The following is a 24041-nucleotide window of genomic DNA, read 5'->3' as shown; positions in this document are numbered from 1 at the left end:
TTTAAAATTAATGTTAATTTTTTAATGGTTTATAAATAAATATATTTTAATGCATCGTCTATATATAGATGTAACAAAAAAAGTCACTAAACCCGCACTCATCTACTACTGAAATCTTGAGAGTTTTTTTCATGAATGTATTTCAGCATGTACCATGGATATGCAAAACACAAGTGCATTATAAGAGCTAGTACTCTTACATAGTTTTTATCAAATAATAAATATGTTCGAAAGATGACTACACAATGTAGATAATTAATGATAAAAATCATCAATGTTTAATACACATAATACTTTAATACAACCTATTATTTATATATGTAAACGTTATTCCTTTGTTCAAAAGTCTTCATCTCAGCTTATAATTACCAGAACAAGACCAGCATGAATAAAGCTAATCACAAGCGTAGCCCAGTCTTTATTTAAAATAAAAAGCATATTTTTGTATCTGAAACATAATCACACAAATTAATTTTATGAATTGAATATTATTTTTAAAAATAATATTCAATTTTTGAATAATAAAGATTAAAATATGATTTACTAGATCTATTATCGATAAACATTTGATTTATGAATTAAATTTATTGATAAGGTGTATCTGGGGAGATTGTTGCATTATAAATAGGTGTCTGGTTGTTTTGTGGATATCCTTGAGGCTGAGGGTAAGGAGGATTTTGGGGCATGCCTTGATTTGGATAATAAGGCTGTGGTGGAGGATATCCTTGGCCTTGAGGGAAATCACTGAGTGCTTGTGCTTCATTATAGTCATTCTTATAAGTCTTAACTTTCTTTGATGAACTTGATGAGCTAGATTTGGACTTTGACTTTTTCAAGCAAACTATTATTACTACAATAATAACGACTATGAAAACGCATCCAACAATAATTCCTGCAATTGAACCTGCAGATAAGGAGCCACTATCTTCCTCTTCAGTAATTCTTTGTTCTGAAATCCAAATTCCATTTTCTTTATAAGAAATATATCCAAACTCGTAATTTGAAACATATGAATCAATTATATAAGTGGAATCTGTTCCGGTTTTGGCTTGTTTGATGGTAGCTTTAAATTTAACTCGTTGAGTGTTATTAAAGATTATTAATATTGGTTCCGTTGATGTTAGTGTATTTAATTTAGTTCCATTAACATCTAGAACTTCTGGTTTAAAGTCGTTATTCATTTCAATTGAAACATTTCCATCGTAAACGGCCGCAACGACCAAAATCTTCTCTTTGGAGCCATCATTTTTAATTTTAATCTCATTATTACCCGAGATTACAATACGATTTTCGAGTTTAGATGAATCGAATTTATATAAGATGAAATGACACTCTGTTTGTTCTCTACTACTTAACGTTAGTATAGATTTACTCTGAACTTGCACTGCCAGAATTCTTCCTAGGTGTAATTCATTCCATCTGCATGTAATTTTGCCATCAATGCCATCATAATTTGTCATCACAATGATTGTATCCTTTGGAATTACATAGAATTGTGTTATGTTATTGAGATTAATTGAGTTTTTGCCATACTTTAATCTTGGATCTAGACCTAAGAGATATGTTGGAATATCTGGAGCATATCGTGGGAATGCATATTTTGTATCAAATCTTCCTACCTCGACATCATAATATAAGCTTTGAGAAAAAGAGTATCTTCCATCAACAAAAAAACACTGGCATTAGAAAAGCCTTGGAAGTTTAAATTAGTAATTTTAAGTGACAGCATATTAGTATATGTTTCAACTTTTGAATCTAGCTTTTTGCCTTTAGTTGCATCGCCATTTTGGTAATAGAATAATTCATTATGTGGATTAGTGTATAAATCAGTTAAAAATTTATATGGGCCAAATATGTTCAAGCAGTAACTTTTTGATGGCTCCATATGTCGTTGAAATGTATAAGAACTATTTGCTTCTGGCTTTAAAAAGAATTCTAAAGTAGTGCAATCTGTTGGAATCATAAAAATTCGCTATCAAATATATTATTTTTATTTTTCATATCACAAAATCAATGTTCAGAAAAATTCTAAGTCATTGTTAATATATATGTATTTCTTATGTTCATATTAATTTTATAACATTTAGTTTTCCTATATCCGAAAAAGTGACTATTTTGAAGTTCTCAATTTGTCGATTATTTTGAAATTATTCATAGAAAAACTATCTGAAATCAGAAATCAATCGCTGTTAATTCAAGACGTTAAAAATTTGTTTATTGCATGGAATACTAAGGATTAACCCGATCACAACTTAACTTTTTTTATTGTCAAACTTCAACGTATTTTTATGATCATATTTGACAATATTTTATATTAATAATTCATATTTCAATAAAGCTTGTTATTTAAAAAGTCGATTTTATGATAATTTAATTAAAAAAATTATTCTCACAAAAATTATCAAAATATTTACTAAATCAAACAATTTTAATGAATTTAGGATTATATTCTGTCTCCAATGGTTCTTCTGGATATTTCATGAAGATCCATTGCGTGTGCATCATATCTACTTTGACTTTTGCCAACAAAGCATCAGCAACTTGAAGAATTCGTTCAGGTTTCAGTGTAGAAAGGTATTTATTGTATCCAGCTGATACATCGCCACCTGACGAACCTTGCATACATATATATGGAAATGTCAAAGCGACGGTAGCTGTCATCAAAAATCTCAAATAAGAAAGAGGATCTTGGTGGCAGAATAATCTATCCCAAATAATGAACAATGTTTGGAGAGGGAACCATCTTCTTAATAGAAGCAATGTAGGTGATAACGTGAACAGCAAATTCTCTTGTTGAACACTCAAAAGCCATTTGGAAACTGGCGAAATATGTGATTGCAAAAGAGAAAATGCTCTTTCAGCAATGAAATTCCTGTTTGAATCCATATTCTTGAAAAGTAAGTCATTTCCAGTAAGTTTCAATAACCCATAGAATGACCAGAAAATAAGGTTAGTTGCTTTATTGAATTCAACTTCTGAATCATTATATAATGTCACTTTTTCATCTGTCACTTTTTTGAAATAAATTTGCATTAATGCTGCTGCTAAATCACTCATTCCTTGGATATATCCGACATCAGCAACCAAAATTGCATAGCAGATCAATACTTCTTGAAGTGCTTTATGTGCTGGTCCGTCATTCGTGAACAGGGATTGGTTTCTATCCGTTCTTCTGACATCTGAAACAATGACACTATAAAATGGATGATAATACTGTTCTTGATCGGGAATTTGGCTCTGCCAACGGGTTAGTGTGTGCATGAATTCTTCATAAAGTGTATCGAGGTGCTGCTCGTTTTCTTTTGGGGTATATTCTGGCTTGTAAACGTTGAAAATGTATAAATAAGCTAATGGCCTGATATCATCAGATAAACCATGGATAAAAATATCATTTTTCAGTGCATTTAGGTCTTTTAGATGACCAGATGCATCAAAGTATTGTTCAAACTGTTGTTTTGTAATAGGATTTTTATCAATTTCTTTTGAATCTTCCAGAAGCTTAGAAATGGATACACTGTTTGCTTGAAGATAGGCAACATTGTTGTAAAGAATAAATTTATCTGGGCAACTAAGAGTTTTTTCTATCTCAATGTTGATGTTGAACGATGTTGGATCGTTTTGAACAGGAACAACAGAATTTTGTGATACAAGATATGTAAACATTTGTTCTATTGATGCTATTTCAGATTCTGGGAAAGTGAAAGTGACATTTGCGCGAGAATCTGGAACGAGGAATCGAATTATTGTAGAATTGTTTTCGCCAATAGTTCTGGTTATTTTCTTAAGTAAATGTAAGAATATGAAAATTTGTGATCCTTCAATATTGTCTGTATCAAGATTTAAATTATCGCATTTATCAGGTATCCATTGAAATGATATGATGCCTTTTTGATCTTTCATATGTAACTTGCCAGGATGTGGTTCTCCTGATTCAAATATAGAAGCACCACTTACTGTGAATATTTTCTTTCCGGAATCCATTTAAATAAATGAAATTACTACAGTTACAAAATAATTTTTATTCTCAAAAGTATTCATACTATGTCAGAATTAAATCTGAAAATCTTATTATGATTGAAATAAGATTTAAGTCTAGGATATTCTTCAAACAATAGAATCATAAACTGTAAAATATGAATAGAAAATATGTCTATGTGTGCTAAAGCCAAAGATTTTATTCCAAACAGTTGAATATCGGAATTATTTTATAGAAATAGAATATATGGGAAAATATAATAAAGAAAAAAAGTATCATATACTCATGTCTAAATATAATAATGAAAAAAATTTACAGACTTTGAATGAGAATCTATTGAGGAGCAGGAGTTTCAGGAGCTGGGCTACTCTCTGGCTCTGGTGGTTTTTCTTGGTTTTCTTGTGTCTCTGGATTCTCTTGTTTTTCAGGGGATTCCGGATTTTCTGCATTTTCTTGAGATTCTTGGTTTTCAGCGGCTAAAGCTGCTTCTTCTGCAGCTTTCTGCTTTTCCAATTCTCTCAGAGCACGCTTTTCCTGTCTCATCCTCTCAGCTTCCTGTTTGAGCTGCTTTTCCTGTGTAATAGTCATAACTGGTGGCTCAATGATGGATTTGTTGGCCAAATAGTTGTGATAATATTCATTGAGGATAACGCGAGGTGGTTCCATGTGAGGATTGGAGAAATTGGCGAAATGTTTGTTCAATTTCTCGAGATGCTTAGCAAATACACGGTCCAAATCAGATTTCATTGATTTGTAGAGTGTTTCTGCCATTCTTTCCCTTGTAACTGTAAGCTCTTCGAGAGTTTTATTCGAGCTATTTAATAAAGTTGTAAAATCTTTGGTCTGTTCGTCAAGTAATTGCTTTACCTTTTGCTTGTAAACGGCTGTGAAGTCAGCTTCGCGTTGGCCAAAAAGTTTGCCATTTTCAGCTATGGCCTCTTTTGCAACCATATCAGCTTCATCAAATTTGCCTTCATTTGCAAGTTTGCGAGCCTTATCGATTGCTCTATTGTATTTAACGTTTTCAGAATTGATCAAAATTCTGGAATAAGTTTGAAATTGGGACTCATCAAACTGTTTTAAGCAAGCCAAATGTAATTGCTGGGTGTTTTGGAACTTGGAAGATATCTCTGTACGTAGAGCAAGTTCTTGTTGGAAGCATTGTTTCCTGAATTTTTTAATTTTCTGCATGTTTGCCTTATAAACAGGATCCAAAGCGTCACGAAGCATGTAGCAGTACTGTTCGATATTTTCACGAATGATTCTAGCGTTTACTATCTCTATTTCATTTTGATACCTATCAGCAGCTAAATAATTGCGATCTCGAACTGCCCTTTGCTGTCTCCACATTAATTCTCTTAAAGTTTCTTGTTCAGCCTTGGCTTTCTCTGAAAGTTCTGAAGTAACTGACTGATTATCTGTTGTTGTGGATTTATTTGGACTAGATTGATTGACTGCATCTGTTTGATCTTGCTTTGTTGGCGTTTGGCTTTCTTCTGGAAGCACAACCTGAGTTACAGGTTGTTCCGATTCCATCTGAGTAATTTTTTTTATGAAATTACAAATTTCCTCATTATTATGAACTTATGATTCTTTCTTGATAAATAATTATTTTTGCATTAAAAAAAACCTCAAACGCCTCAATCATAAGTCATCTTCCAAAGATTAATGTAAATTAGCTTGAACCATTAAAGATCCATTAATTAATAGCCAGATTTAAAGTTATTCTGATGCTGTTGAAGAAAAAATAGAAGAAACGGAAAAATTTATCCTGATTTAATAGGCAATCATATGAAATATTCACTCTCACAGCATACCTATAGTAATTGTATTGAATTTATGCCAGTTTTTTGTTCAATTATCTCTTTGATCATCGATATTTATTCGATTAATCAATGAACTAAGATACATTGACCATGCTTACTAACACAATAAGTGCTTGTGTATGTGAGGCTCTAAATGATAGATTACAACAAGTTGGAGCATTTTTCAGATCTTGGAAATTTTGAGAAGTTTACATCATTTGACGCCCAGCTGTCAATGGTGCTCTTAACAGATATCAAAGTCTTCGAGGAGAAAGCAAAAGAAATGATCCAAGCAGATCCAAAGAAGACCCGCCTCACAACAAAGTATAAAAAGGATTCACACATTTTTGTTATGAAAATTTTCAACGGCAAAGACGCATACAAGATTAATATAGAAAAGGAAAATGACTTCAAAGAATCACAAAGAATTATTTCTTCATTACTCCACCTCATGACAAACGAAAAGTTAATTTAACTTTAGATATTAGACGCCTTATTATTTTTTCTTTCTATATTTGAAATATGAATAAAAAGACATTATATTACAAACAAATTGGCCAAGTCTCTCATGAATTTGAGACCAAATCTTCTTTCTAAAATTTTTTTATAATAAGCCATTAGAAAATAACATAAAACATATTAATTCTGATCGTTTCTGAGTATAAAAACTTATTGAAACTGATTTTAACCATTAGAAAATCTTTCCATATTAAAAATCTCAGCAAAATTAATGAATGAGAACGTCAAAAATAGATTCTTTGTAATTGCACGAATATATGTATAAGAAATAAATGAAAATAAACAAAAAACAAAAATATTTATTCATAAATTCTAATTATCTTGAGACGATCTCTCATCAAGTATCATTAAGAACCTAATTACAGCTCTCTGAAGCAATGTGTTATCAGAATCTTCGAACGATTCAACAATATCAATTATATCTCCAGAAAAGAACGCATTTTCTGCCGAATTTCTGATTTCTTCATTATCAACTACCAGTATTCTGCTCATTATTATGCAGGAAGATAATAGAGCTTCTTGATCTTGGTCATCAATGAAATTTTCAATGAGATCAATCAATTGGTAGCCATTTATAAGTGAAATTAGGTACTGTTCTTCAATTCTGTCAATAACTCTTCCTATTGAAACAAAGGCTTTTCGCTTAATTTGGAAAACTCCATTATTTAGGCTTTCGAAAAGGATTTTGATAGAAAGAGTAAAGAATTCATTACTGATATCTTCATTATGAACAAGAATTGACTTAATAAGGCCAATTGAAATAATAATGGCATCAGGATCAGTAATATTAGTGAAAAACTGAGGGATATCGATCTTTGATATATAATAACTCCTCTTTGATGGCTCAGATTTCTTACAAATTTGAGATATAATCTTTGATATCACTTTTTTGAACTCTAAGGAGTAATTAGAGTAACTTCTAAGTATTGTCTGAGCTATTGGACTTGTAGCAAGTTCGTTGGCAAACTGGGGTCCGTCAGGAGAATGAAGATAAGATAAAATTCCATTTAATGCTGGCAAGAAGAGTTTGTAGTTAATTTCTGCGTGGTATAAGATATATTCAATGAATATGTCTGTCTCTGGATTGTTCGGAAGCCTTTCAATGTAAATTTGGAAAATATTACAAACAAGTGTAATAACTTCGTAATCAGGATCTTCAAAACTTGTTAGTATGTCGTTGAAATCGCTGTTACTTGCAGCAAACTCTAAAATTTCCGAGTTCCGCTGTAGAATCATCAAAATAACTGTTAAAGCTGACCTTCTTATGTATTCGTATTGATGTACTGGCATATTTATTTGAGAAAATATGTTATTTATGCTGATATTACTTGGATCTAAATTTGTTGAGTTTTCAGTACAAATTGATGGATCTTGAGATAGCATAAAGAGATCTCCAACGAAATCTGTATTCATACTTTCGTTATCGAATATTGGATGATTAATTTTGCACGTCAAAATTAGAGCTAAAATTTTTAATGCGCAAGAATTGATTTCTGTATCAATCTTTTGCATAATTAAGATATGTAAAAACGTTATGTAATCGTTTGATTTCAGATAATTCAAGATCTCTGGTACTTCTTTTTCAATTTGAAGTGAAAAGTTTAAAGAATTGAACATGTTATCAAGAGAAGATTTGATTGTATCTATACTTTCAGCAGAAGTGAAATTTGTTTCGATAGATTTAGATGCTGCTTCCATATTTTTTTCGAAGTCTTCGATATTAAATTTGGATGCTTTTTCTTTGTTCTTATCTTTAGCAAACCTCTCTTTCGGTGATTTCATAAATTCAACTTTCTTTTCTACCTCGTTATTGTCCTTATATTCGGATTCCATTTATTAAAATTTTTACTTTTATCAAAAATTGAATAACTATTGAAATTCTAAAATCTCAATTTTTTTTTTGAAACAATTTTATAAGATGGAAATAGTTTTTTCAGGGGTAATGATACAAAAACATTGATGTTCAAGGATATCTAATATAAATATCGTGATTGTTCACATATTACTTATAAATTACCGAGAGAGGGTCAAAGTTGCTATTTGTCACTTTTCCACAAGAATATAATGGGGAAAAAGTTATCATATAGTTGATCTCATTGACTTAGGTGAGAGATGCATGTAGTGTAATGTGATAAACAGTGGGATTGCTGCTCTAAGTCCTAGGTTCGAGACACATTGGCTTCATTTTTCTCTTTTTTATTGACGTAAACTATTCAATTTTTGTGTTATCCATTCAAATTTCAGAATTTTTTTTGCAGATTTCACGCTACATTCGAAGTTACCTTTTGTAACAACCACCACCGCCTACGAAAGACGAAAGTGTGTCACGATTTCACCCGGAAATCCGACGGTTGTTTAAGAGTAAGCACTTTTGGCACCTACTCATAAATTACCTTAAATTTTCCTTAAATTTTTTTCTCTGCATTCTCCTTATATTATAAAATATATTATAAAATATATTATAAAATATATTATAAAATATCTTATAGTTTCTAATGAATACTTGGAATTGTTTCCATTATGCAGTACTTAAAAATATTTGTTGAAAGCTTATGAATTATGGGAAATGGTTCTATTAATTTCCCAATTACGTATTAAATAGGGGCTTTAGTAATCATAAAACAATTTCATTAAAAAATGGAATTACCTCTCTGGCAAAATATGTGTATCCTCACTTTGTAATCATTGAATGAATGGAACTCTATTCTCCATCCCACTATCTTATGGATTTTATTACTTTTTGTCGCAAAGTGTGTCATATATATTTTTAGAATAGATCTAGTGCCATTCATCTTCGAATATATCAGAAAGAGGGAAAAGGGTGACATCATGTGAAATAAGAACTTTGGCTATTTCTTTACAATGATTAAATGCGGCAACATGAAGAGCGGTTTTTCATTGAAGTTTTTGATTTTTATCAAATCCATCTCTTTCGGTGAATAGGATGAATATTTCTAAGTCATTATACATAATTGCTTTGTAAATTGTATTTTTTGTATGAATAGCTAAATTTCTTGATGTAAATTTTCTGAAATTAGACTTATTTAATTTGATTCCATATTCTTTATAAAATAGGAAGTTTGAAATTAAATCAGCACTATCAACCTCTGTGACATGATAATTATCAGTTTGGCAAGAGATAAATATGACTTTGTATAGCGGTTGTTATACGGAATGATATCTAAAATATCTCTTATAATATTTTTAGGGAGATATTTCTTTGAATCAATCAATTCTGTTTTGATTATTTTGTAAATTGAGTTTAAATCTTCTTCATTTTCCGTTTTCAGCTGATACAACGCATTATATATATCGATATTGTATTTAAAGGTACTTTGCAGCTCACTATATTTACTTGGGTTCACATCTTGTTCAGACATTAAAAAATTTAAAAGTCTTATAACAGCATTTTACCATCTAGATTATCTTTAAAATCTAGATTTTGGTGGTAATTTTTCACCAGAACTGAAAATTTTTTTCAAAAAATATTTTATTTCATTATCATTGAAATAGGAAATTAAAAATAATAGTAAACTTATGAAACAAACATAATTTATGAATAAACTTAAAATGCGCACAAGCAAAAAATAAATTTGCCTTACAAAATAAAATTAAGAGGAGAAAATACTTCCGACTGATAGTTAAGAAGTTTTCGTCAATAAACATTAGATGTTCAATTGTGGTAACACTAATGGTAAATCATTACTCCATCTTCTGTTGATATAATCAGGACAGATAGAAAGGATTGAAGGTAATGGAGGTGGCTGGACATACTTTGGAGAGGAAACCGAGGAATCACTTAATGTTTCTTCAGAAGACTTATCAGAACCATTAAAGTTATCATTACTTGGTTTCAGCTTATTTATGCGAGAATCAACATAAATAATTTGGTCATGATGCTTGACAATAGTTGAAAGAACCTTGTGGGCACTTGCAAACTTGGAATAAGTAACAATCACGGCAAGATCATCTTTCTTGCATACAGCAGCATAAGTGATTGGAGAATTTTCGTTAGTATGAAGGTAATCAATGATATCATTAAAATTGACACCATTAAGAAGAAGATTGAGGGCTTCATGATAAGATTTGGCTACTTGATCTGCATTGTAGATGCTTTGCCCTGGATGAAACGCTATTTTAGTAAAAACGGTACTGTTGAATATCTCACTAAGGCCAAGTCCCCATGTCTCTTGGATACACATGATTGCGATTTCATTGTATCTGTCAGCTTCTCGTGGCAGGTAAACGGAGTATCCAATAGTCTGTAAAACACGACAGAAACCAATAATAACAGTATTTGGAATCTTGTTGAGCTTTACAGTACGGTAATTTTTGAACTCATTTCCAAAATTGGTGAGTGAATGTACTGTTCGTCTTAGAGAACGTGCATCTCCTGGGTTGAGTGATTTCAATTTCTGGTTTATTGAAGCAAGAAACAATTGCTTGGACCGTTCTCGCTCTGTCTTAGATTCCATTATTGAAAATAATTTTTTTTTCCATTGTGAATATTTTCCAATCAAGTCTTTATTAGTTGTGAAATCAATTTGTCTAGTAGAAAGGAGTATTTTTGATTTCTTAAGTTTGTATCGGGATTTTGGCTTGAAAACATCAATTGATAATTTTCATTATAGGAAGCAATATATTGACTTATCCAAGCTTGATTTGACATTTTCTCAATGTCATTCAATTTTTTGTGAATGATTGCCGATGACAAGAGATTAAATTTTTGTGACAATTATAGATTGGTATTGTTATTGAATAATCTTACAACATTCCATAAATTCAAACTGTTTGAGAGTTTTGGAAAAGAGGGATATAGATATGAATTAATGCTTTTCGTTCAATTTAGTTTTAAGATTGGTCACCAATTTGGCAAATTTATTTCAAACTTATTAAATAATATTTTCCAAGATTAAATATTAATATATTTAATTTTTTAAGTATGAATATCTATTTTTTGGAATTTATTATTTTTTGAATGCGTTTTTAATTTTGAAAAGTAATATAAGAGTCACTTTTCTGAAAAGTAGATATATAATTTATATTAAATTGTTGTATAAATAATAATTTCGTTTTCCAAATTTCTGACAAAATTTTTTCATGATTTGGAGAGAAATCCGATTTATCACTCAATAATTGTATTCATATCTTTCGCTCAAATAAAAAATCGAAATCTTCGATAAAAATTAACGATGGGGAAAAAAACGGAAATTCTTTATTTCATTTTAAGAGTTAAATAAACCCCAGTTGTATAATGAAAAATGAATTTTTATCTTTGTTTCATAGTTTTATCGTCGGAGTCTTTACACGAAAAAAAATTCAAATCATGGATGACAGAATCCCCATACTTTACGGTTCGAAATGTCTTGATGTTATTAAATGTTGTTTCGATTTGATTGCAAAATAAACTTTTTTTTGATCAATTGAAATCCATGAGTAATAGATTCATTGATGTTTTATTGATATCGTTCGATCTATATGGTAGATGTGAATCTGTTTCTATATATTTAGAATAAAGTTTTCGACACTTTAATGACAATTGATGAGATTAAAACCAGAAAACATTAATTCGTATGAATGATGAAATTTTATGCTCACTATATAAGTATATTTGATTGTTAAGTATACAATAAAGTATTGATTTCTCTTTTTTTTCTATTTTATTTGTTTTCATTTTGAGTTTCTGATTTTGGAAACTGTTTCGTATATTATAATGGATCCAACAGTTGATATATATTCAATAATTATTATTTATTCTGAAAAGATGGAACAAAATTTAATTTGTATTTTGAAGATTTTTGTATCCGGCAAAATAAGAATATATTTTTGAAGGCAGTGATCTCAAATAATCAATAACTGTAACTTTCTTCTTTTCTTTTTTTGGTCCTTCCATCTTTAAAATATATGGATCATCAAATTGTATAAGTCTATAGATGTGTTTATTTCCTTGTGGTTCATAAAGAGCAGCTAGCTTATTAATTCTGTTATATTTTAAATTAATATCGGCTGCAAAATGAAAGAGTCTTGATGCTTTTTCAAGTTTGTACATTTTGTTAAGTGCTCCTATATAATTATTGATTGGTTCATCATATCCGAAATTTTGCATTTCGGGACCTTCTTTGAAAATTATTGGATCAAAATATGTGATACTTTTAGGATCAATATCTTTCGTTGAATAACCGGTGAGTCTATCTAAGACTTCTTCAAATGGAAGATCTGTTCGGATATCAAATTTAAGAAGAACTTCACCTAAATATATGCCATATTTAAGGTTTCTGTAAACAAATGTATCAGCAACAACATGTATGACACCATTCTTTTTAAATGAAATCATGAATGGAAACTTATCTCCTGCTTGAACATGGTAAAAACATGGTTTTTTGGCCTTAAATTCTTTACTTGCATTGACCGTTTTAAGCTTAGCATTGAGAGCTTCAACAATAGCTTGATTTGTAATCAACAAACAAATTTTTGGAAATACATCAGGTATAGATAATGGACGCATAAAAAAATGAGGGTAAAAATTATTAATAAAAATTAGGGGTTCACTCCAACGATAGGTAAACTCAATGTCACTTTTTGCGATTTTAGATTTGATATCTATTTTAATTTCTGATATTGGAAACTGTTTCGTATATTATAATTAAGGATCTCGTTTGGAGAAATAACGGCTGGGATCTCCAAATTCCAAAATATAAGCTTCTCCAATTTTGTAAATTTTCATGTAAATTATACCCTATTTTTTACAAGTATTACCCCTAGTTTCTTATCAAAATGTCGGATTTTATCTTTACAAACCATTAGATTTGTAAAGTTTGAAATGTCAAAACTCCCAACGAGTTCACCTCACATTTTCTCCATGGAGACGTGGAGAAAGTATTCAATTTTGAATTGGTGGAGAAGACAGACTAGTTCAATTTCTCCATGGAGATGGAGAAATGGAGAAGCTTTGGAGACGGGCATTGCCTTCGTTTTCATGGAAACTTCCTATGGGCAATATTTTTGGGATTTCAATGATCTACTGATCCCAAGAGATAGTTCCAATATTTGTTTAGATATATTATTTGAATTTTTATTTTTTGGATATTTACTCCGCATTTATGGCGAATTTATACTATATTTCACCTATAGATATTAATCACTACCACAAAATATCATATCACAGAATTTTTATGCATTTTCAATTTAAATCAATCTTTATTTGATAATACGAATAAAACTACAATATTTTTCATCTAATCTATTAATGATCTCTCAGATCATCAATAAAATTAAATCTAAAATATTTTTCATTGATTCCCAATAAAATCAGTTTAGCCTAAGGGAGTTTGCTTTCGCATTTCTATGTTGATTACTTTCATTTATATTATTCATGAAATTACAAAAATATTCCTTGATATAATTTGCCAATTCTTAATTGAATGTTAAGTACTTTCTAAATATCAAGTTTGAGCACAAACTGAGTTAAATTTAGGAATATGACTGATATTGATATATATTTTTCCAATTTGAAGTTTACAATTTGTAAAGTGTCTACAAACTGAATTTTAGAGTTGGAGAAGATTTTTCTCCATACGAGATCCTTATTATAATGGATCCAACAGTTGATATATATTCAATAATTATTATTTATTCTGAAAAGATGAAATAAAATTTAATTTGTATTTTGAAGATTTTTGTATCCGGTAAAATAAGAATATATTTTTGAAGGAAGTGATATCAAAGAATCAATAAATGAAGCTTTCTTCTTTTCTTCTTTTGGTCCTTCCATCTTTAAAATATATGGATCATCAAATTCTATAACTCTATAGATATGTTTATTTCCTTGTGGTTCATAAAGAGCAGCTAGCTTATTAATTCTGTTATATTTTAAATTAATATCGGCTGCAAAATGAAAGAGTCTTGATGCTTTTTCAAGTTTGTACATTTTGTTAAGTGCTCCTATATAATTATTGATTGGTTCATCATATCCGAAATTTTGCATTTCGGGACCTTCTTTGAAAATTATTGGATCAAAATATGTGATACTTTTAGGATCAATATCTTTCGTTGAATAACCGGTGAGTCTATCTAAGACTTCTTCAAATGGAAGATCTGTTCGGATATCAAATTTAAGAAGAACTTCACCTAAATATATGCCATATTTAAGGTTACTGTAAACAAATGTATCAGCAACAACATGTATGATACCATTCATTTTAAAAGAAATCATGAATGGAAATTTATCACCTTCTTCAACATGATAAAAATATAGTTTTTCGACATTAAATTCTTCGCATACATTGACCGATTTAAGCTTAGCATTGAGAGCTTTAACAATAGCTTGATTTGTAATAAATAAACAAATTTTTGGAAATACATCAGGTATAGATAATGGACCCATAAAAAAATGAAGGTAAAATTTTCATATTTAATTTTGTGAGTTAAGATTAATAAAAAAAAATTAATTATTGCATTAGATTAAATATGGGAATTAATTGTTTCGATCGGATTAATTTCAAAATGGTTTTGTGTCGGAAAAATTGAAAGATAAAAGCGGCTTGGATTTTAACAAAACAATAAGATATTCATGAGTTCAATCATGATCAGATCAAAATTATTTTTGCAGATTTTGTAGAGTTCACAATTTGTATCATGAATTTTGCTTTATAAAATGGAGAATATTTTGAAATTGCAAGATTAAAAAGTACAACAGGTAATTTCAGGGAATTTGGTTGGCAATGTCATTGCTTTGAATGATTAGCGCAATTTTAACGGTACCTTTAAATTGAACAACACAAATTCTAAATAGATTTAAAAATGAAGTCTCAAAATAATTTTCAATGCTCGATTTTTAAAATTAATTTAAAAATGGAGCTTATATTGAAATAATGTAGAGACTAAGAATTATCACAGACTATTTCAGAGGATTGAGTGATAACTCAATCCTCTGAAAAGTTTGAGGTAATTCGAAAAATTAATTTGATAAATTATTATATCAAATTTTGAATAGCGTCAAAAGATTTTGTGATAATTATTTTTTGAAACAAACCCCTTTTTTCATTTTTTTTTAATGACCAAAAATTTTATCCCAAAACTTGATGAATTTATTTCTCTAATCCCAGATCAATATTGGGACTTTGGGATATCTGATATTGAAGATTCTTTTAACAGATTAAAATTGATTTCGAATTTAATAGAATCATATTCATGCTTTTTTCCTAGTTTCACAAAACCCTCTTCACCAATCGTTTCAAATGCAACTAATACTGTTATCAATTCAGAAATTTTCCAAGAAGTTTTTGATCTTCTTAGCGAAGATTTAAATTTATCATATAAAACAAAATGTTTTACCAGACAACAACTTTCTAGATTTTATGTCATTATGTACTTATTTCACAAGATTGAAAGATAAAAAACTTACTGGTATTACCAAAGGATTTGGAGTAGAATTTTTAAAACTCTTCCTCAGGTAATGACCAACACATTTCAAGTTTATGCCTTTGGTATGTGTAGCAATAAAGCAGATGAGCAAACAACAAACAACAAATGTAGCCCAGGATGCAAAAACAGATGTGCCGAAATTTGGTTTACACTTGCATTCCTTTTAACATTCGCTTTTGAACTCGTTCGATTTTGGGTTATTGAACGCAGCAGACACCCAATAGTCCAAACATTTAAAACTTCTCTGTTATGGTCTGTTCCAGGTATCTGTCGACTGTTCTGTGAGAACGTCAAAATATTCGAATTTTTAATCTGTTTTTACATTAGTATAGCGGGTTTTGTTGTTGGAATCAAATATTTTGCTGATTGGATTTATACATGTCATAAAACAATGGAAGTTTTTGAATACTTAAACATGTATTCGTCTAGCAAAGACAGGGAGGAAGATTATTCCGATAATGGAATTTTAGATGCAAATCTTGATAATCAAGAAAATACTCAACAAGATGAATCCTCGTCAGCTACAGTCATAAACTCAATTTAAATTTAAATTAAAAACCAAATTTTATTTTATTGATTTGGTCTCACCCTCTCAGTATTAGTAATTGATAAACTGAAATTAAGAGGACTATTCCTACCGTAAAGGGTGTTTGGGAGTCACTTGACTTGAGGCTCTAGTCCCACATGATTGCTGTATATAGTTAGAACGAATGGATTATGAGAAGTGAAAATATATTTGTATGTGCGGCAGGGTAAGATAATGTAGACATATAAAATTTTCAAATTTAATTTTGTGAGAGTAACTTAATAAAAATTAGGGGTTCCCCCAACGATAGGTAAACTCATTGTCACTTTTTCGATTTTTGATTTGATATAACCGATCTTTTAGGTACCGAGTTCTCGAAAAATCGGCCATGATAGAACCTTTTTTTCTGGTATGGACTTTTTTTTACTGAAGTTGTTTTTCTCAATAATTTACCCAAAATTGAGGTAAAATCTAAATTTTGCACAGATGATAATATTCTTGCCGCAAAAATTGAATCTAATTCGCGATATAATAGACGTATATACATAATACGAACTGAAATTGAAATTGTAATTTTTGGTAAAAATGAAAATATATGATCAATTTGTGTTCAATTCAATATGACGAAAAGAATTTACGAAAAAAAGAAAAATTTCAAAAAAATAATAATAATATTTTAGTATCTTGGACGTTTTGTCTCTTCTGAGCCTTGGAATCTCTTGACTCGGAATGGCATAGGTAGGGAATGCATCATGAATGACCATGGTTTCTCATAAACAACAAGTTTCTTACCTTTGACGAAATCTCCGAAAAGGAAGTCCTCGTAAGGGAGGCGGAACTTTCCTTTTTCTTTCATAGAGTTTGCAACAAGAGTGACTTGGCTAGAAACAACAAGAACTCGGTTAGTATCATCTGGATCGAACGAAATAGATGTTGGAGCAACAATTTCGCCGAATTTGCCGATGTTGATGTTCGCTGATGCAACAAGCTTCTCTTCACTGACGTCATATGAAAATATCTTAGTACTAGATGTAGATACGAAGAGGAGGTTAGTCTTTGGCTTGAATCTGATTGCTGAAAATGGAGATCCGAAGTATGGTAATTCTGTTGACTTCCCATTTAAGTCTTTTTCAAAGGAAACTAAGCGTTTTAGACCTCCTGCCACTATATACTTCTCACAAACAGCGAGTTTGAAGACTGGAAAGTCAACATGAGCGAAACTTCCGTCTGATGAAAGAATATCTCCGGAAATTGTAGCCATTATGAACTCGTTTTCTCTATTAATAATTGCTGATGCCTTTGGATGTTTCTTTTCTTTGTTCAATGTCCAGTTTGTACCATCATATTCTAAGAATCTTGTATTTGTTGAACTGTAAGCGACATTTTTACCATCTGATGAGATAGCAACTGCATCAACAGGGTTGGAGGTCTGTAATCTAACTTCCAAAAAGGCTTCTTCGCCGTTTAAGCGCCAAATTGAAAGTCGATTTCCTTCTCCACCGACGGCAATGATATCGTCGCCTCTGGTGGCCACGGCAATGGGTATTGGTACCTGGAAAGGATGTATAAGGTCTTTGCTGCAGATACAGGCGTCCATTCCTGCTGAAATTACGTGTTTTTCGTTTGCAACGATACATGTAACGTCGTGAGTATGGAATCTTTGTTGGTTACGTTGTACCCATTGGCCATCGTCGTGTTCGAAGGTCACAACGGTCGGATCAATGCCTGCAGCGTATAAAAATCTTCCATTTGAAGCTAGAGTCAAAACATCGGCTTGGTGGGATGCAAAGCGTGTTTCTACAGTATCTGTCATTGTATTCCATATGATTACGTTACCATTTGAATCTCCTGAAGCGATTTGACCGTTTGGAAGGGCGCAAAGTGCCCAAACGGATACTTCTGAAGATGTTGTATCGCGTGCGGCTACATTTAATGTATGACTGAATGTGCGACTCTCTAAGTTGATTTGTACGATTTGTCCTGTTGAATCTCCTGCGTAAAGAGATCCATCGCTGCTAAAGCAAACTGATAAACATTTAGAAACGAGTGCATCTGATGTCTGTATAAGATATAAATTGTCTTTTGTATTAAATACACGGACAACTCCGTCATCGCAAGCAATTGCAAGGAGAGATTTGTCGGAACTGGTAGCTGCTCCCCAAATGGCACCACCAAAACTGGGTGATTGCCCTACAATTTGTAAACTTGGATAATTATAAATTACAACTTCTCCGGAAAATAGACAAATTGCGAATGCTTTTTGCTCTTTGAACTCTGTCCATAGGACTACGCGAATATCACGTGGTGTTGTCGCTTGAAAACTGCACATGCAATGCGCATAATTCTGAACATCCCAAATTTCGACATATCCGGACTCTCTACCGACAAGTAAAGTATCGTCGGAAAGAGAACATGATACAATTGGAGATGGTACATATTCAAAAACTCTGATCCTATGAACGTCGGTCATTGCGACGATAAAAAGGACCTAAATTTTAAATTGAATAGTTTACAAAATCTTGATGTGCTCTGCACTGAAACAGAATTTTTTATGTTTAAATTATAATAAATAATTGTTGCTGTGCTAAATCTTCTTTTAAAATAACGGAAATTGCAAAATCATTGCAAAATTTCTTTCAAAAATAATGTTTTTAGAAAGTATATCTATATGGAGGCCATTTTCAAGCGAAACCAGCGTATCTGTGTAATGTGTTGCTTCTTTTTCTCTTAAGATTTTTATTATTGAAAACGATTTTATCTAAAGATTCAGATTTTAAGTTGTGGTAATAGTTCCACCATATTCTGTGTCTGTGAAACCATCACGCTTGAATATTCTTGTAATTCGATGTCACATGGGCTATTTAGAGAGAAAGCTGCGAAGAAGACTCTGTTGACGTTGTCTGGTTCCATTACGGCATTCATCGGTCACATCCTATCGAAGTTTTCAAATTGGAAGCATTCTTTGACATTTTTGAATTATCAAAGCTTCGGACACCAGTATGTAACGAAATCTTTTATCTCTTGCATTGAAAATTTGGTAAGAACAAACCTAAATTAACTGATAAATTTCAACAACTTGGCAAGATCTCAATAAAATTATCTAAAAAGAAGCAAAAAAAAATAAAAAGGAAAGAGATGTAGAAAATTAAACAAGAATTTTAAACACTACTAGTATATCAAGCAAAAAAATCTATCCGCAAAAAAAATTAAAATTAAATTTCAGTTCAAAGTATATTTCATCTGTTGCCATTTCGGGAACTTATATGTTGTCTGTGTTGTCTCAATATTCTGAGGCGAAACCTTCAAATAACTCGTCGGACCGCCCAATCTAAACATTCCTTGTCCTTTTCGACCATTTAACGCGAAACTGATCGACTGCTTCGGAGCATCGTCAGGAGGAAGTCGAGCTTTAGGTGCCCAATTGTCACTTTTCTTTGGAGGATCAGATGGAGCCAAAAACGACAATTCCTTAGCAACATAGGACGTAATTGGTGAATCGTTGCCGCACAGGTAGTGGAAAGTCGCTTCGCAGCACTTTTGGCCCAATTCTTTCCAACTAATTTCGTCATATAATACTCCAGCTCTCGGACCACTCGTAAGGCCTCCGAAAGACGTTTCTATCGTGAAGGATTGGACCACATTCAATTCTGAGCGCACAACGATACGTGCAGCGCTTTTTCTATCGGAAGGATACGAAAAAACACAATATTGCCATGCAAAAGCGTCAGAAAGGAAAGAAAGGATCCTCGGGTAGTTCTTTTCCTTGTCTCTGAGCTGTGGGTCATCTGTATTTGGGCATCCGAAAGCGAAAGTACCATGAAGTCGAGCGTGGCCGTGAAAATCCAAGTACATTGCGACTTCTCTTTCTTTCGAGAGCTTTGTAAAGAGGTTCTTGGCTTTAAAAATGATGGGATGTAATACTGGATCGGGTTCTGTCCATATTCTGTTAAGATCATTTCCGGATAATGATATTCTGTAGAAACCTTCGACAACGCCATCAATATTCATCATGGGGATGATCTTAAATATGTAATGGTCGAGAAGATATTTCGATGCGCCGCTTCCGCCAAGTAAATAATCCATAAATCCGTGCATCAAGTAAGAACCGTTAGATTCGCCAGGATGAATACGGGCGGTAACGAATATGTATGGTCGTGAGTTCATTGGTATCGAAGAGTGTGGAGAAGTGATGGTATAAATAGGACAATCGCGTCCTCCTAAAGTTTGGCCAAGCGTTTCAACTACCATTGTAGCTGCACCTGCTGTGGCTTGCCACTGTTTAGTAAATCGTGTTAAATCTGAGTATGTGTAAGGTAATGCGTAACATAAATAAACTTGATCGTTACTGTAAGGGAATTTTATGTTAAATTGGACGGAAGCGCGTTTCTTTTTTGATCTTTTTCTTGTTGTGGTGCCATATTGGTAATTTGTGCCACCACGCTGCCAAGAAATGTTATCTCTTCTCGCCTGCTTCTCTGAATACCAAAATACCTTTGATCCTGTGCAAAACAAGCTCTTTTTCTTATGAAATCCGGAAATAATGAATGTATATTTTGCATCTTTGCGAGTATTTGAAATTCTAAAGTAAAACCACTGAGCAGAGCCAATGGAGTTGTGGTCGTATTCTAAAATGAGATGATATTTATCGCCTGATAAGTGAAATGCTCTACTTAAGTTTCCAGACTCGAATCTGCTTTCAAATCGCAAAATTGTGTCATTTTGTGAGGTTGGTGGACCTAATGACTTGGATGGATCTTGTATATCATAGACAAGGGTTCCGGATCTCCATAAATCATCAGGCCATCTCGTCTTCTTGCTAACAGTCGCAAATGATGAAGGAGTTATTGGAGGAGAACCGCGATGAATCACATAATACACATCTTTAATCGATGTTGTTGAGTAATTGAAATCGCCAATATCTTCCTCCTCGCTCTGGATTAATGTTTCATCATCAGAAGACATCAGTTTTCTTTTTCTAGTTTTTTTTTCTCCAACTGTTATCGGCGTGCAGCAACACTGCATTTCAATAGAATTCTTGAGGTTGATTTAATTGCTTTTATAGATACTAAAGACAACACTCCTTTTAGAAAAATTAGTCATATTTCAATGATTATCCTGAATTTGTTGTTAAAATAATTTTATCTGCTAAGATTCTGGCAGATTTAATGGATGGATTTGTTTTGTTTGTTAAAGAGAGCTGAAACAGAAGAAACAATGGAATTTTGCAAAAGATATTAAAGATTGTTTCATAGTTGTAGCACTTTTCTCTGTTGATTCGAATGTGTTAACTTTATTAAGTCTTAATTACCAAAATATGAAGAATTAGAGATGAAATTTCCAGATCTGATAAGTGACCTTTATAAAAATTATAAATAAATTTATTATCAATTTATATTAGCGGATCAGTTCAATATTTAATTAAATATCTCTTCGAATATATTAGCAAAAGATGATGCGTTTCTGCTGATACTAGAATGACTCTGTAAGGAAGATGAAATAACAACATATGTGATGTTATTTTTGTTTATATCTTTTAAAATAATTGGATTGCTAGAAGTAATTAATGCTTGAACATATCATATATGAAGTCTTTCTTCAAAAGGTTGTAAATACTTGTGAAATTATGATGTCATCTGTACAGGAGACTGCCATTAAAAATGACTGTCATACTCCAGTCTCTATGTATCTATTATATTTATTTGCCATATGAAAAAAGAAATTCGGCTGTTTCTTTACTATTATTTTCTGCTGCAATACTGAAAGCGGTTCTTCCATCATTATCTTTTTTCCTGATATTTGCACCATAAGAAAGAAGAAGTTCCGCTATTTCTTTACAATTTTTTTCTGCTGCAATATGAAGTGCGGTTTTCCCTTTATTATTTTTTTCATCGATATTTGCACCATATGAAATAAAAAGTTCGACCATTTCTTTATTATTATTATATGTTGCATAATGAAGAGCAGTTTGCCCATCACTATAATTTTCATTAATATTTGCACCATGCATAAGAAGTAATTCTGCTTTTTCTTTACGATTATATAGTGTTGCCATATGAAGAGCTGTTTCTCCAGATTTACCTTTTATATTGATTTTTACACCATATGAAATAAAAATTTTGACCATCTCTTTACTATTATTGCATGCTGCATAATGAAAAGCTGTTCTTCCAAATCTATCTTTTTAAAGAAGTTTGCCCGATATGAAAGAAGAAGTTTGGCTGTTTCTTTAGAATTATTTAATGCTGCAATATGAAGAGCAGTTTCTCCATAATCATCAATTTCATTGATATTTGCACCGTATGAAATACGTAACTTGGTAATTTCTTTACTGTTAATTTCTGCTGCAATATGAAGAGCATTTTTCCTATTAACATCTTTTTTCTTAATATTTGCATAATCGGGTTTAAGAAGTTCTGCTATTTTATTACTATTATTTTCGGCTGCATAATAAAGATTTGTTTTACAAAATTCACCTTTTTCCTCGATTATTGCATCATGTGAAAGGAAGTATTCACAAAGAGATGGAATAAAAAACATCGCTGAATAAGCAAAGCATCTGTTAATATCATTAGTTTGATCAAAATAAACTAAAAATGATTCAAGATTTTGACTAAATCCACAAATTTCTAAATTGATCTCTATATTAAATTCATTCATCAAGAATGTAACAAAATCAATGTTGTGTGAAATAATTGCATACATCATGCAATCATTATCAGGTTTTCGATATTTCAAACATTCATTCAAAATATCCGGCTTTCCGCTTAAAAATGATAATTGAAGACATTTTTGAGTTATTCTTGATTTAAATTTCGTTAATAAAAACTTGAAACAATCGACTGCTCCGTGATAACAACATAATTCAAGTAATGAATATCCTACGGATGTAGTTGGATATAAATCGCAATTAAGTCTTTGATCTATATCAAATCCTTCTTTTTCTGTGAATGCGATGAAAATTTTTAGGTCATTATACATAATTGCTCTGTAAATTGAATCTTCTGTATGAATGGCTAGATTGTCTGTATTTATTTCTTCGAAAATATAAGATGTTTCTAATTGAATCCGAAATTCTTTATAAAACAGGTAGTTAGATATAGCAGAAACACCCTTAACCTCTTTAACATGATATTCATCATATATGCATTTTGCAAGTTCCAAATAAAACTTTGTATAGCGATTTTTATAAGGAATAATATTTAAAATGTTTCGTATAATTGTTTTTGAGAGATATCTCCGTTTATTAATCAAATTTGTTCCGATCATTTGGTAAATCTTGTTTAATTCTTCCTCATTTTCAGTCGTCAACCGATATATCGCATTGTATGTATCGATATAGTATCCGTAGATCCTTCGGAGATCAAAGTATTGGTTAGACATTTAAAAAATATAAATTTAAAAATCCTTTCAAATTTTTGAATGAATTGTTTTTTTCAATGTCAATTTTGGAATTAATTTTGGAAAAATTGTAATATCCGCAGGGCATAAACTCCAGCAAAATGAAATTTCCAAAAGAATCAAAACATCAATTCCAAAATGGTTGATAATGTTTTGAGAACAGCTCATAGAATTGTCTCAAATTGTAAAAATTGTTGATAGAAAAAAATTCCACAAATTGTTAGTAAGGAGTTGATATCAATATTAAGGGGCTGTGTCTATTGATAATGATTGTACTGGAAGTTAAACGTCGTCATTTATCGTTTTTCCAAATCTCCGATTTTTTCTAATTTTTGAGTGAAAAAAAAACCGAAATTCTAAGAGACAATTTTTTACACAGAATATTATCATAATT

The 24041-nt window shown here is 31.3% G+C and overlaps 15 protein-coding genes across 15 annotated transcripts; 2 read left to right on the top strand and 13 right to left on the bottom strand.

Moving 5' to 3' along the window:
- Positions 1-28: 28 nt before the first annotated feature.
- TVAGG3_0604870 (amelogenin-related protein family) lies at positions 29-2020 on the bottom strand (the record flags this gene model as incomplete). Its single annotated transcript, XM_001579292.2, has 1 exon — positions 585-1460. One exon carries the CDS (start codon positions 1458-1460, stop codon positions 585-587), a length of 876 nt encoding a protein of 291 aa, XP_001579342.1.
- Positions 2021-2418: 398 nt separating this feature from the next.
- On the bottom strand, positions 2419-3261 carry TVAGG3_0604860 (regulation of vesicle fusion; the record flags this gene model as incomplete). The annotated part of the gene is made up of 1 exon (XM_001579293.1): positions 2419-3261. The coding sequence occupies one exon, from the start codon at positions 3259-3261 to the stop codon at positions 2419-2421; it is 843 nt and encodes a 280-aa protein (XP_001579343.1).
- Positions 3262-3413: 152 nt separating this feature from the next.
- TVAGG3_0604850 (uncharacterized protein) lies at positions 3414-3981 on the bottom strand (the record flags this gene model as incomplete). The annotated part of the gene is made up of 1 exon (XM_001579294.2): positions 3414-3981. A coding segment is annotated over one exon (568 nt), but the record flags the coding sequence as incomplete, so codon positions are not given.
- A 186-nt stretch (positions 3982-4167) lies between these two features.
- On the bottom strand, positions 4168-5524 carry TVAGG3_0604840 (uncharacterized protein; the record flags this gene model as incomplete). The annotated part of the gene is made up of 1 exon (XM_001579295.1): positions 4310-5512. One exon carries the CDS (start codon positions 5510-5512, stop codon positions 4310-4312), a length of 1203 nt encoding a protein of 400 aa, XP_001579345.1.
- A 188-nt stretch (positions 5525-5712) lies between these two features.
- Positions 5713-6470, top strand: TVAGG3_0604830 (signal recognition particle 9 kDa protein family; the record flags this gene model as incomplete). Its single annotated transcript, XM_001579296.1, has 1 exon — positions 5936-6256. The coding sequence occupies one exon, from the start codon at positions 5936-5938 to the stop codon at positions 6254-6256; it is 321 nt and encodes a 106-aa protein (XP_001579346.1).
- Positions 6471-6528: 58 nt separating this feature from the next.
- On the bottom strand, positions 6529-8133 carry TVAGG3_0604820 (armadillo (ARM) repeat-containing protein family; the record flags this gene model as incomplete). The annotated part of the gene is made up of 1 exon (XM_001579297.2): positions 6613-8133. One exon carries the CDS (start codon positions 8131-8133, stop codon positions 6613-6615), a length of 1521 nt encoding a protein of 506 aa, XP_001579347.1.
- Positions 8134-8893: 760 nt separating this feature from the next.
- Positions 8894-9680, bottom strand: TVAGG3_0604810 (proteasome regulatory particle assembly; the record flags this gene model as incomplete). The annotated part of the gene is made up of 1 exon (XM_001579298.2): positions 9387-9680. The coding sequence occupies one exon, from the start codon at positions 9678-9680 to the stop codon at positions 9387-9389; it is 294 nt and encodes a 97-aa protein (XP_001579348.1).
- Positions 9681-9852: 172 nt separating this feature from the next.
- Positions 9853-10775, bottom strand: TVAGG3_0604800 (uncharacterized protein; the record flags this gene model as incomplete). The annotated part of the gene is made up of 1 exon (XM_001579299.2): positions 9966-10775. The coding sequence occupies one exon, from the start codon at positions 10773-10775 to the stop codon at positions 9966-9968; it is 810 nt and encodes a 269-aa protein (XP_001579349.1).
- Positions 10776-11901: 1126 nt separating this feature from the next.
- Positions 11902-12805, bottom strand: TVAGG3_0604790 (uncharacterized protein; the record flags this gene model as incomplete). The annotated part of the gene is made up of 1 exon (XM_001579300.1): positions 12077-12805. The coding sequence occupies one exon, from the start codon at positions 12803-12805 to the stop codon at positions 12077-12079; it is 729 nt and encodes a 242-aa protein (XP_001579350.1).
- Positions 12806-13947: 1142 nt separating this feature from the next.
- TVAGG3_0604780 (uncharacterized protein) lies at positions 13948-14683 on the bottom strand (the record flags this gene model as incomplete). Its single annotated transcript, XM_001579301.2, has 1 exon — positions 13955-14683. One exon carries the CDS (start codon positions 14681-14683, stop codon positions 13955-13957), a length of 729 nt encoding a protein of 242 aa, XP_001579351.1.
- A 676-nt stretch (positions 14684-15359) lies between these two features.
- TVAGG3_0604770 (uncharacterized protein) lies at positions 15360-16559 on the top strand (the record flags this gene model as incomplete). The annotated part of the gene is made up of 1 exon (XM_001579302.2): positions 15755-16267. One exon carries the CDS (start codon positions 15755-15757, stop codon positions 16265-16267), a length of 513 nt encoding a protein of 170 aa, XP_001579352.1.
- A 364-nt stretch (positions 16560-16923) lies between these two features.
- On the bottom strand, positions 16924-18725 carry TVAGG3_0604760 (maturation of SSU-rRNA; the record flags this gene model as incomplete). Its single annotated transcript, XM_001579303.1, has 1 exon — positions 16926-18719. One exon carries the CDS (start codon positions 18717-18719, stop codon positions 16926-16928), a length of 1794 nt encoding a protein of 597 aa, XP_001579353.1.
- A 687-nt stretch (positions 18726-19412) lies between these two features.
- Positions 19413-21271, bottom strand: TVAGG3_0604750 (cytosolic carboxypeptidase family; the record flags this gene model as incomplete). Its single annotated transcript, XM_001579304.1, has 1 exon — positions 19469-21271. One exon carries the CDS (start codon positions 21269-21271, stop codon positions 19469-19471), a length of 1803 nt encoding a protein of 600 aa, XP_001579354.1.
- Positions 21272-21944: 673 nt separating this feature from the next.
- TVAGG3_0604740 (cyclin-dependent kinase inhibitor 2C-related family) lies at positions 21945-22301 on the bottom strand (the record flags this gene model as incomplete). Its single annotated transcript, XM_001579305.1, has 1 exon — positions 21945-22301. The coding sequence occupies one exon, from the start codon at positions 22299-22301 to the stop codon at positions 21945-21947; it is 357 nt and encodes a 118-aa protein (XP_001579355.1).
- Positions 22302-22342: 41 nt separating this feature from the next.
- On the bottom strand, positions 22343-23629 carry TVAGG3_0604730 (spectrin binding; the record flags this gene model as incomplete). Its single annotated transcript, XM_001579306.1, has 1 exon — positions 22343-23629. One exon carries the CDS (start codon positions 23627-23629, stop codon positions 22343-22345), a length of 1287 nt encoding a protein of 428 aa, XP_001579356.1.
- Between the last annotated feature and the right edge of the window lie 412 nt (positions 23630-24041).

Source organism: Trichomonas vaginalis, chromosome II (genome assembly GCF_026262505.1).
Source record: "Trichomonas vaginalis G3 chromosome II, whole genome shotgun sequence".
Lineage (NCBI taxonomy): Eukaryota > Parabasalia > Trichomonadida > Trichomonadidae > Trichomonas > Trichomonas vaginalis.
Note: the sequence above shows the minus strand (reverse complement) of the source record. Positions and strands in the feature narration are given on the sequence as shown.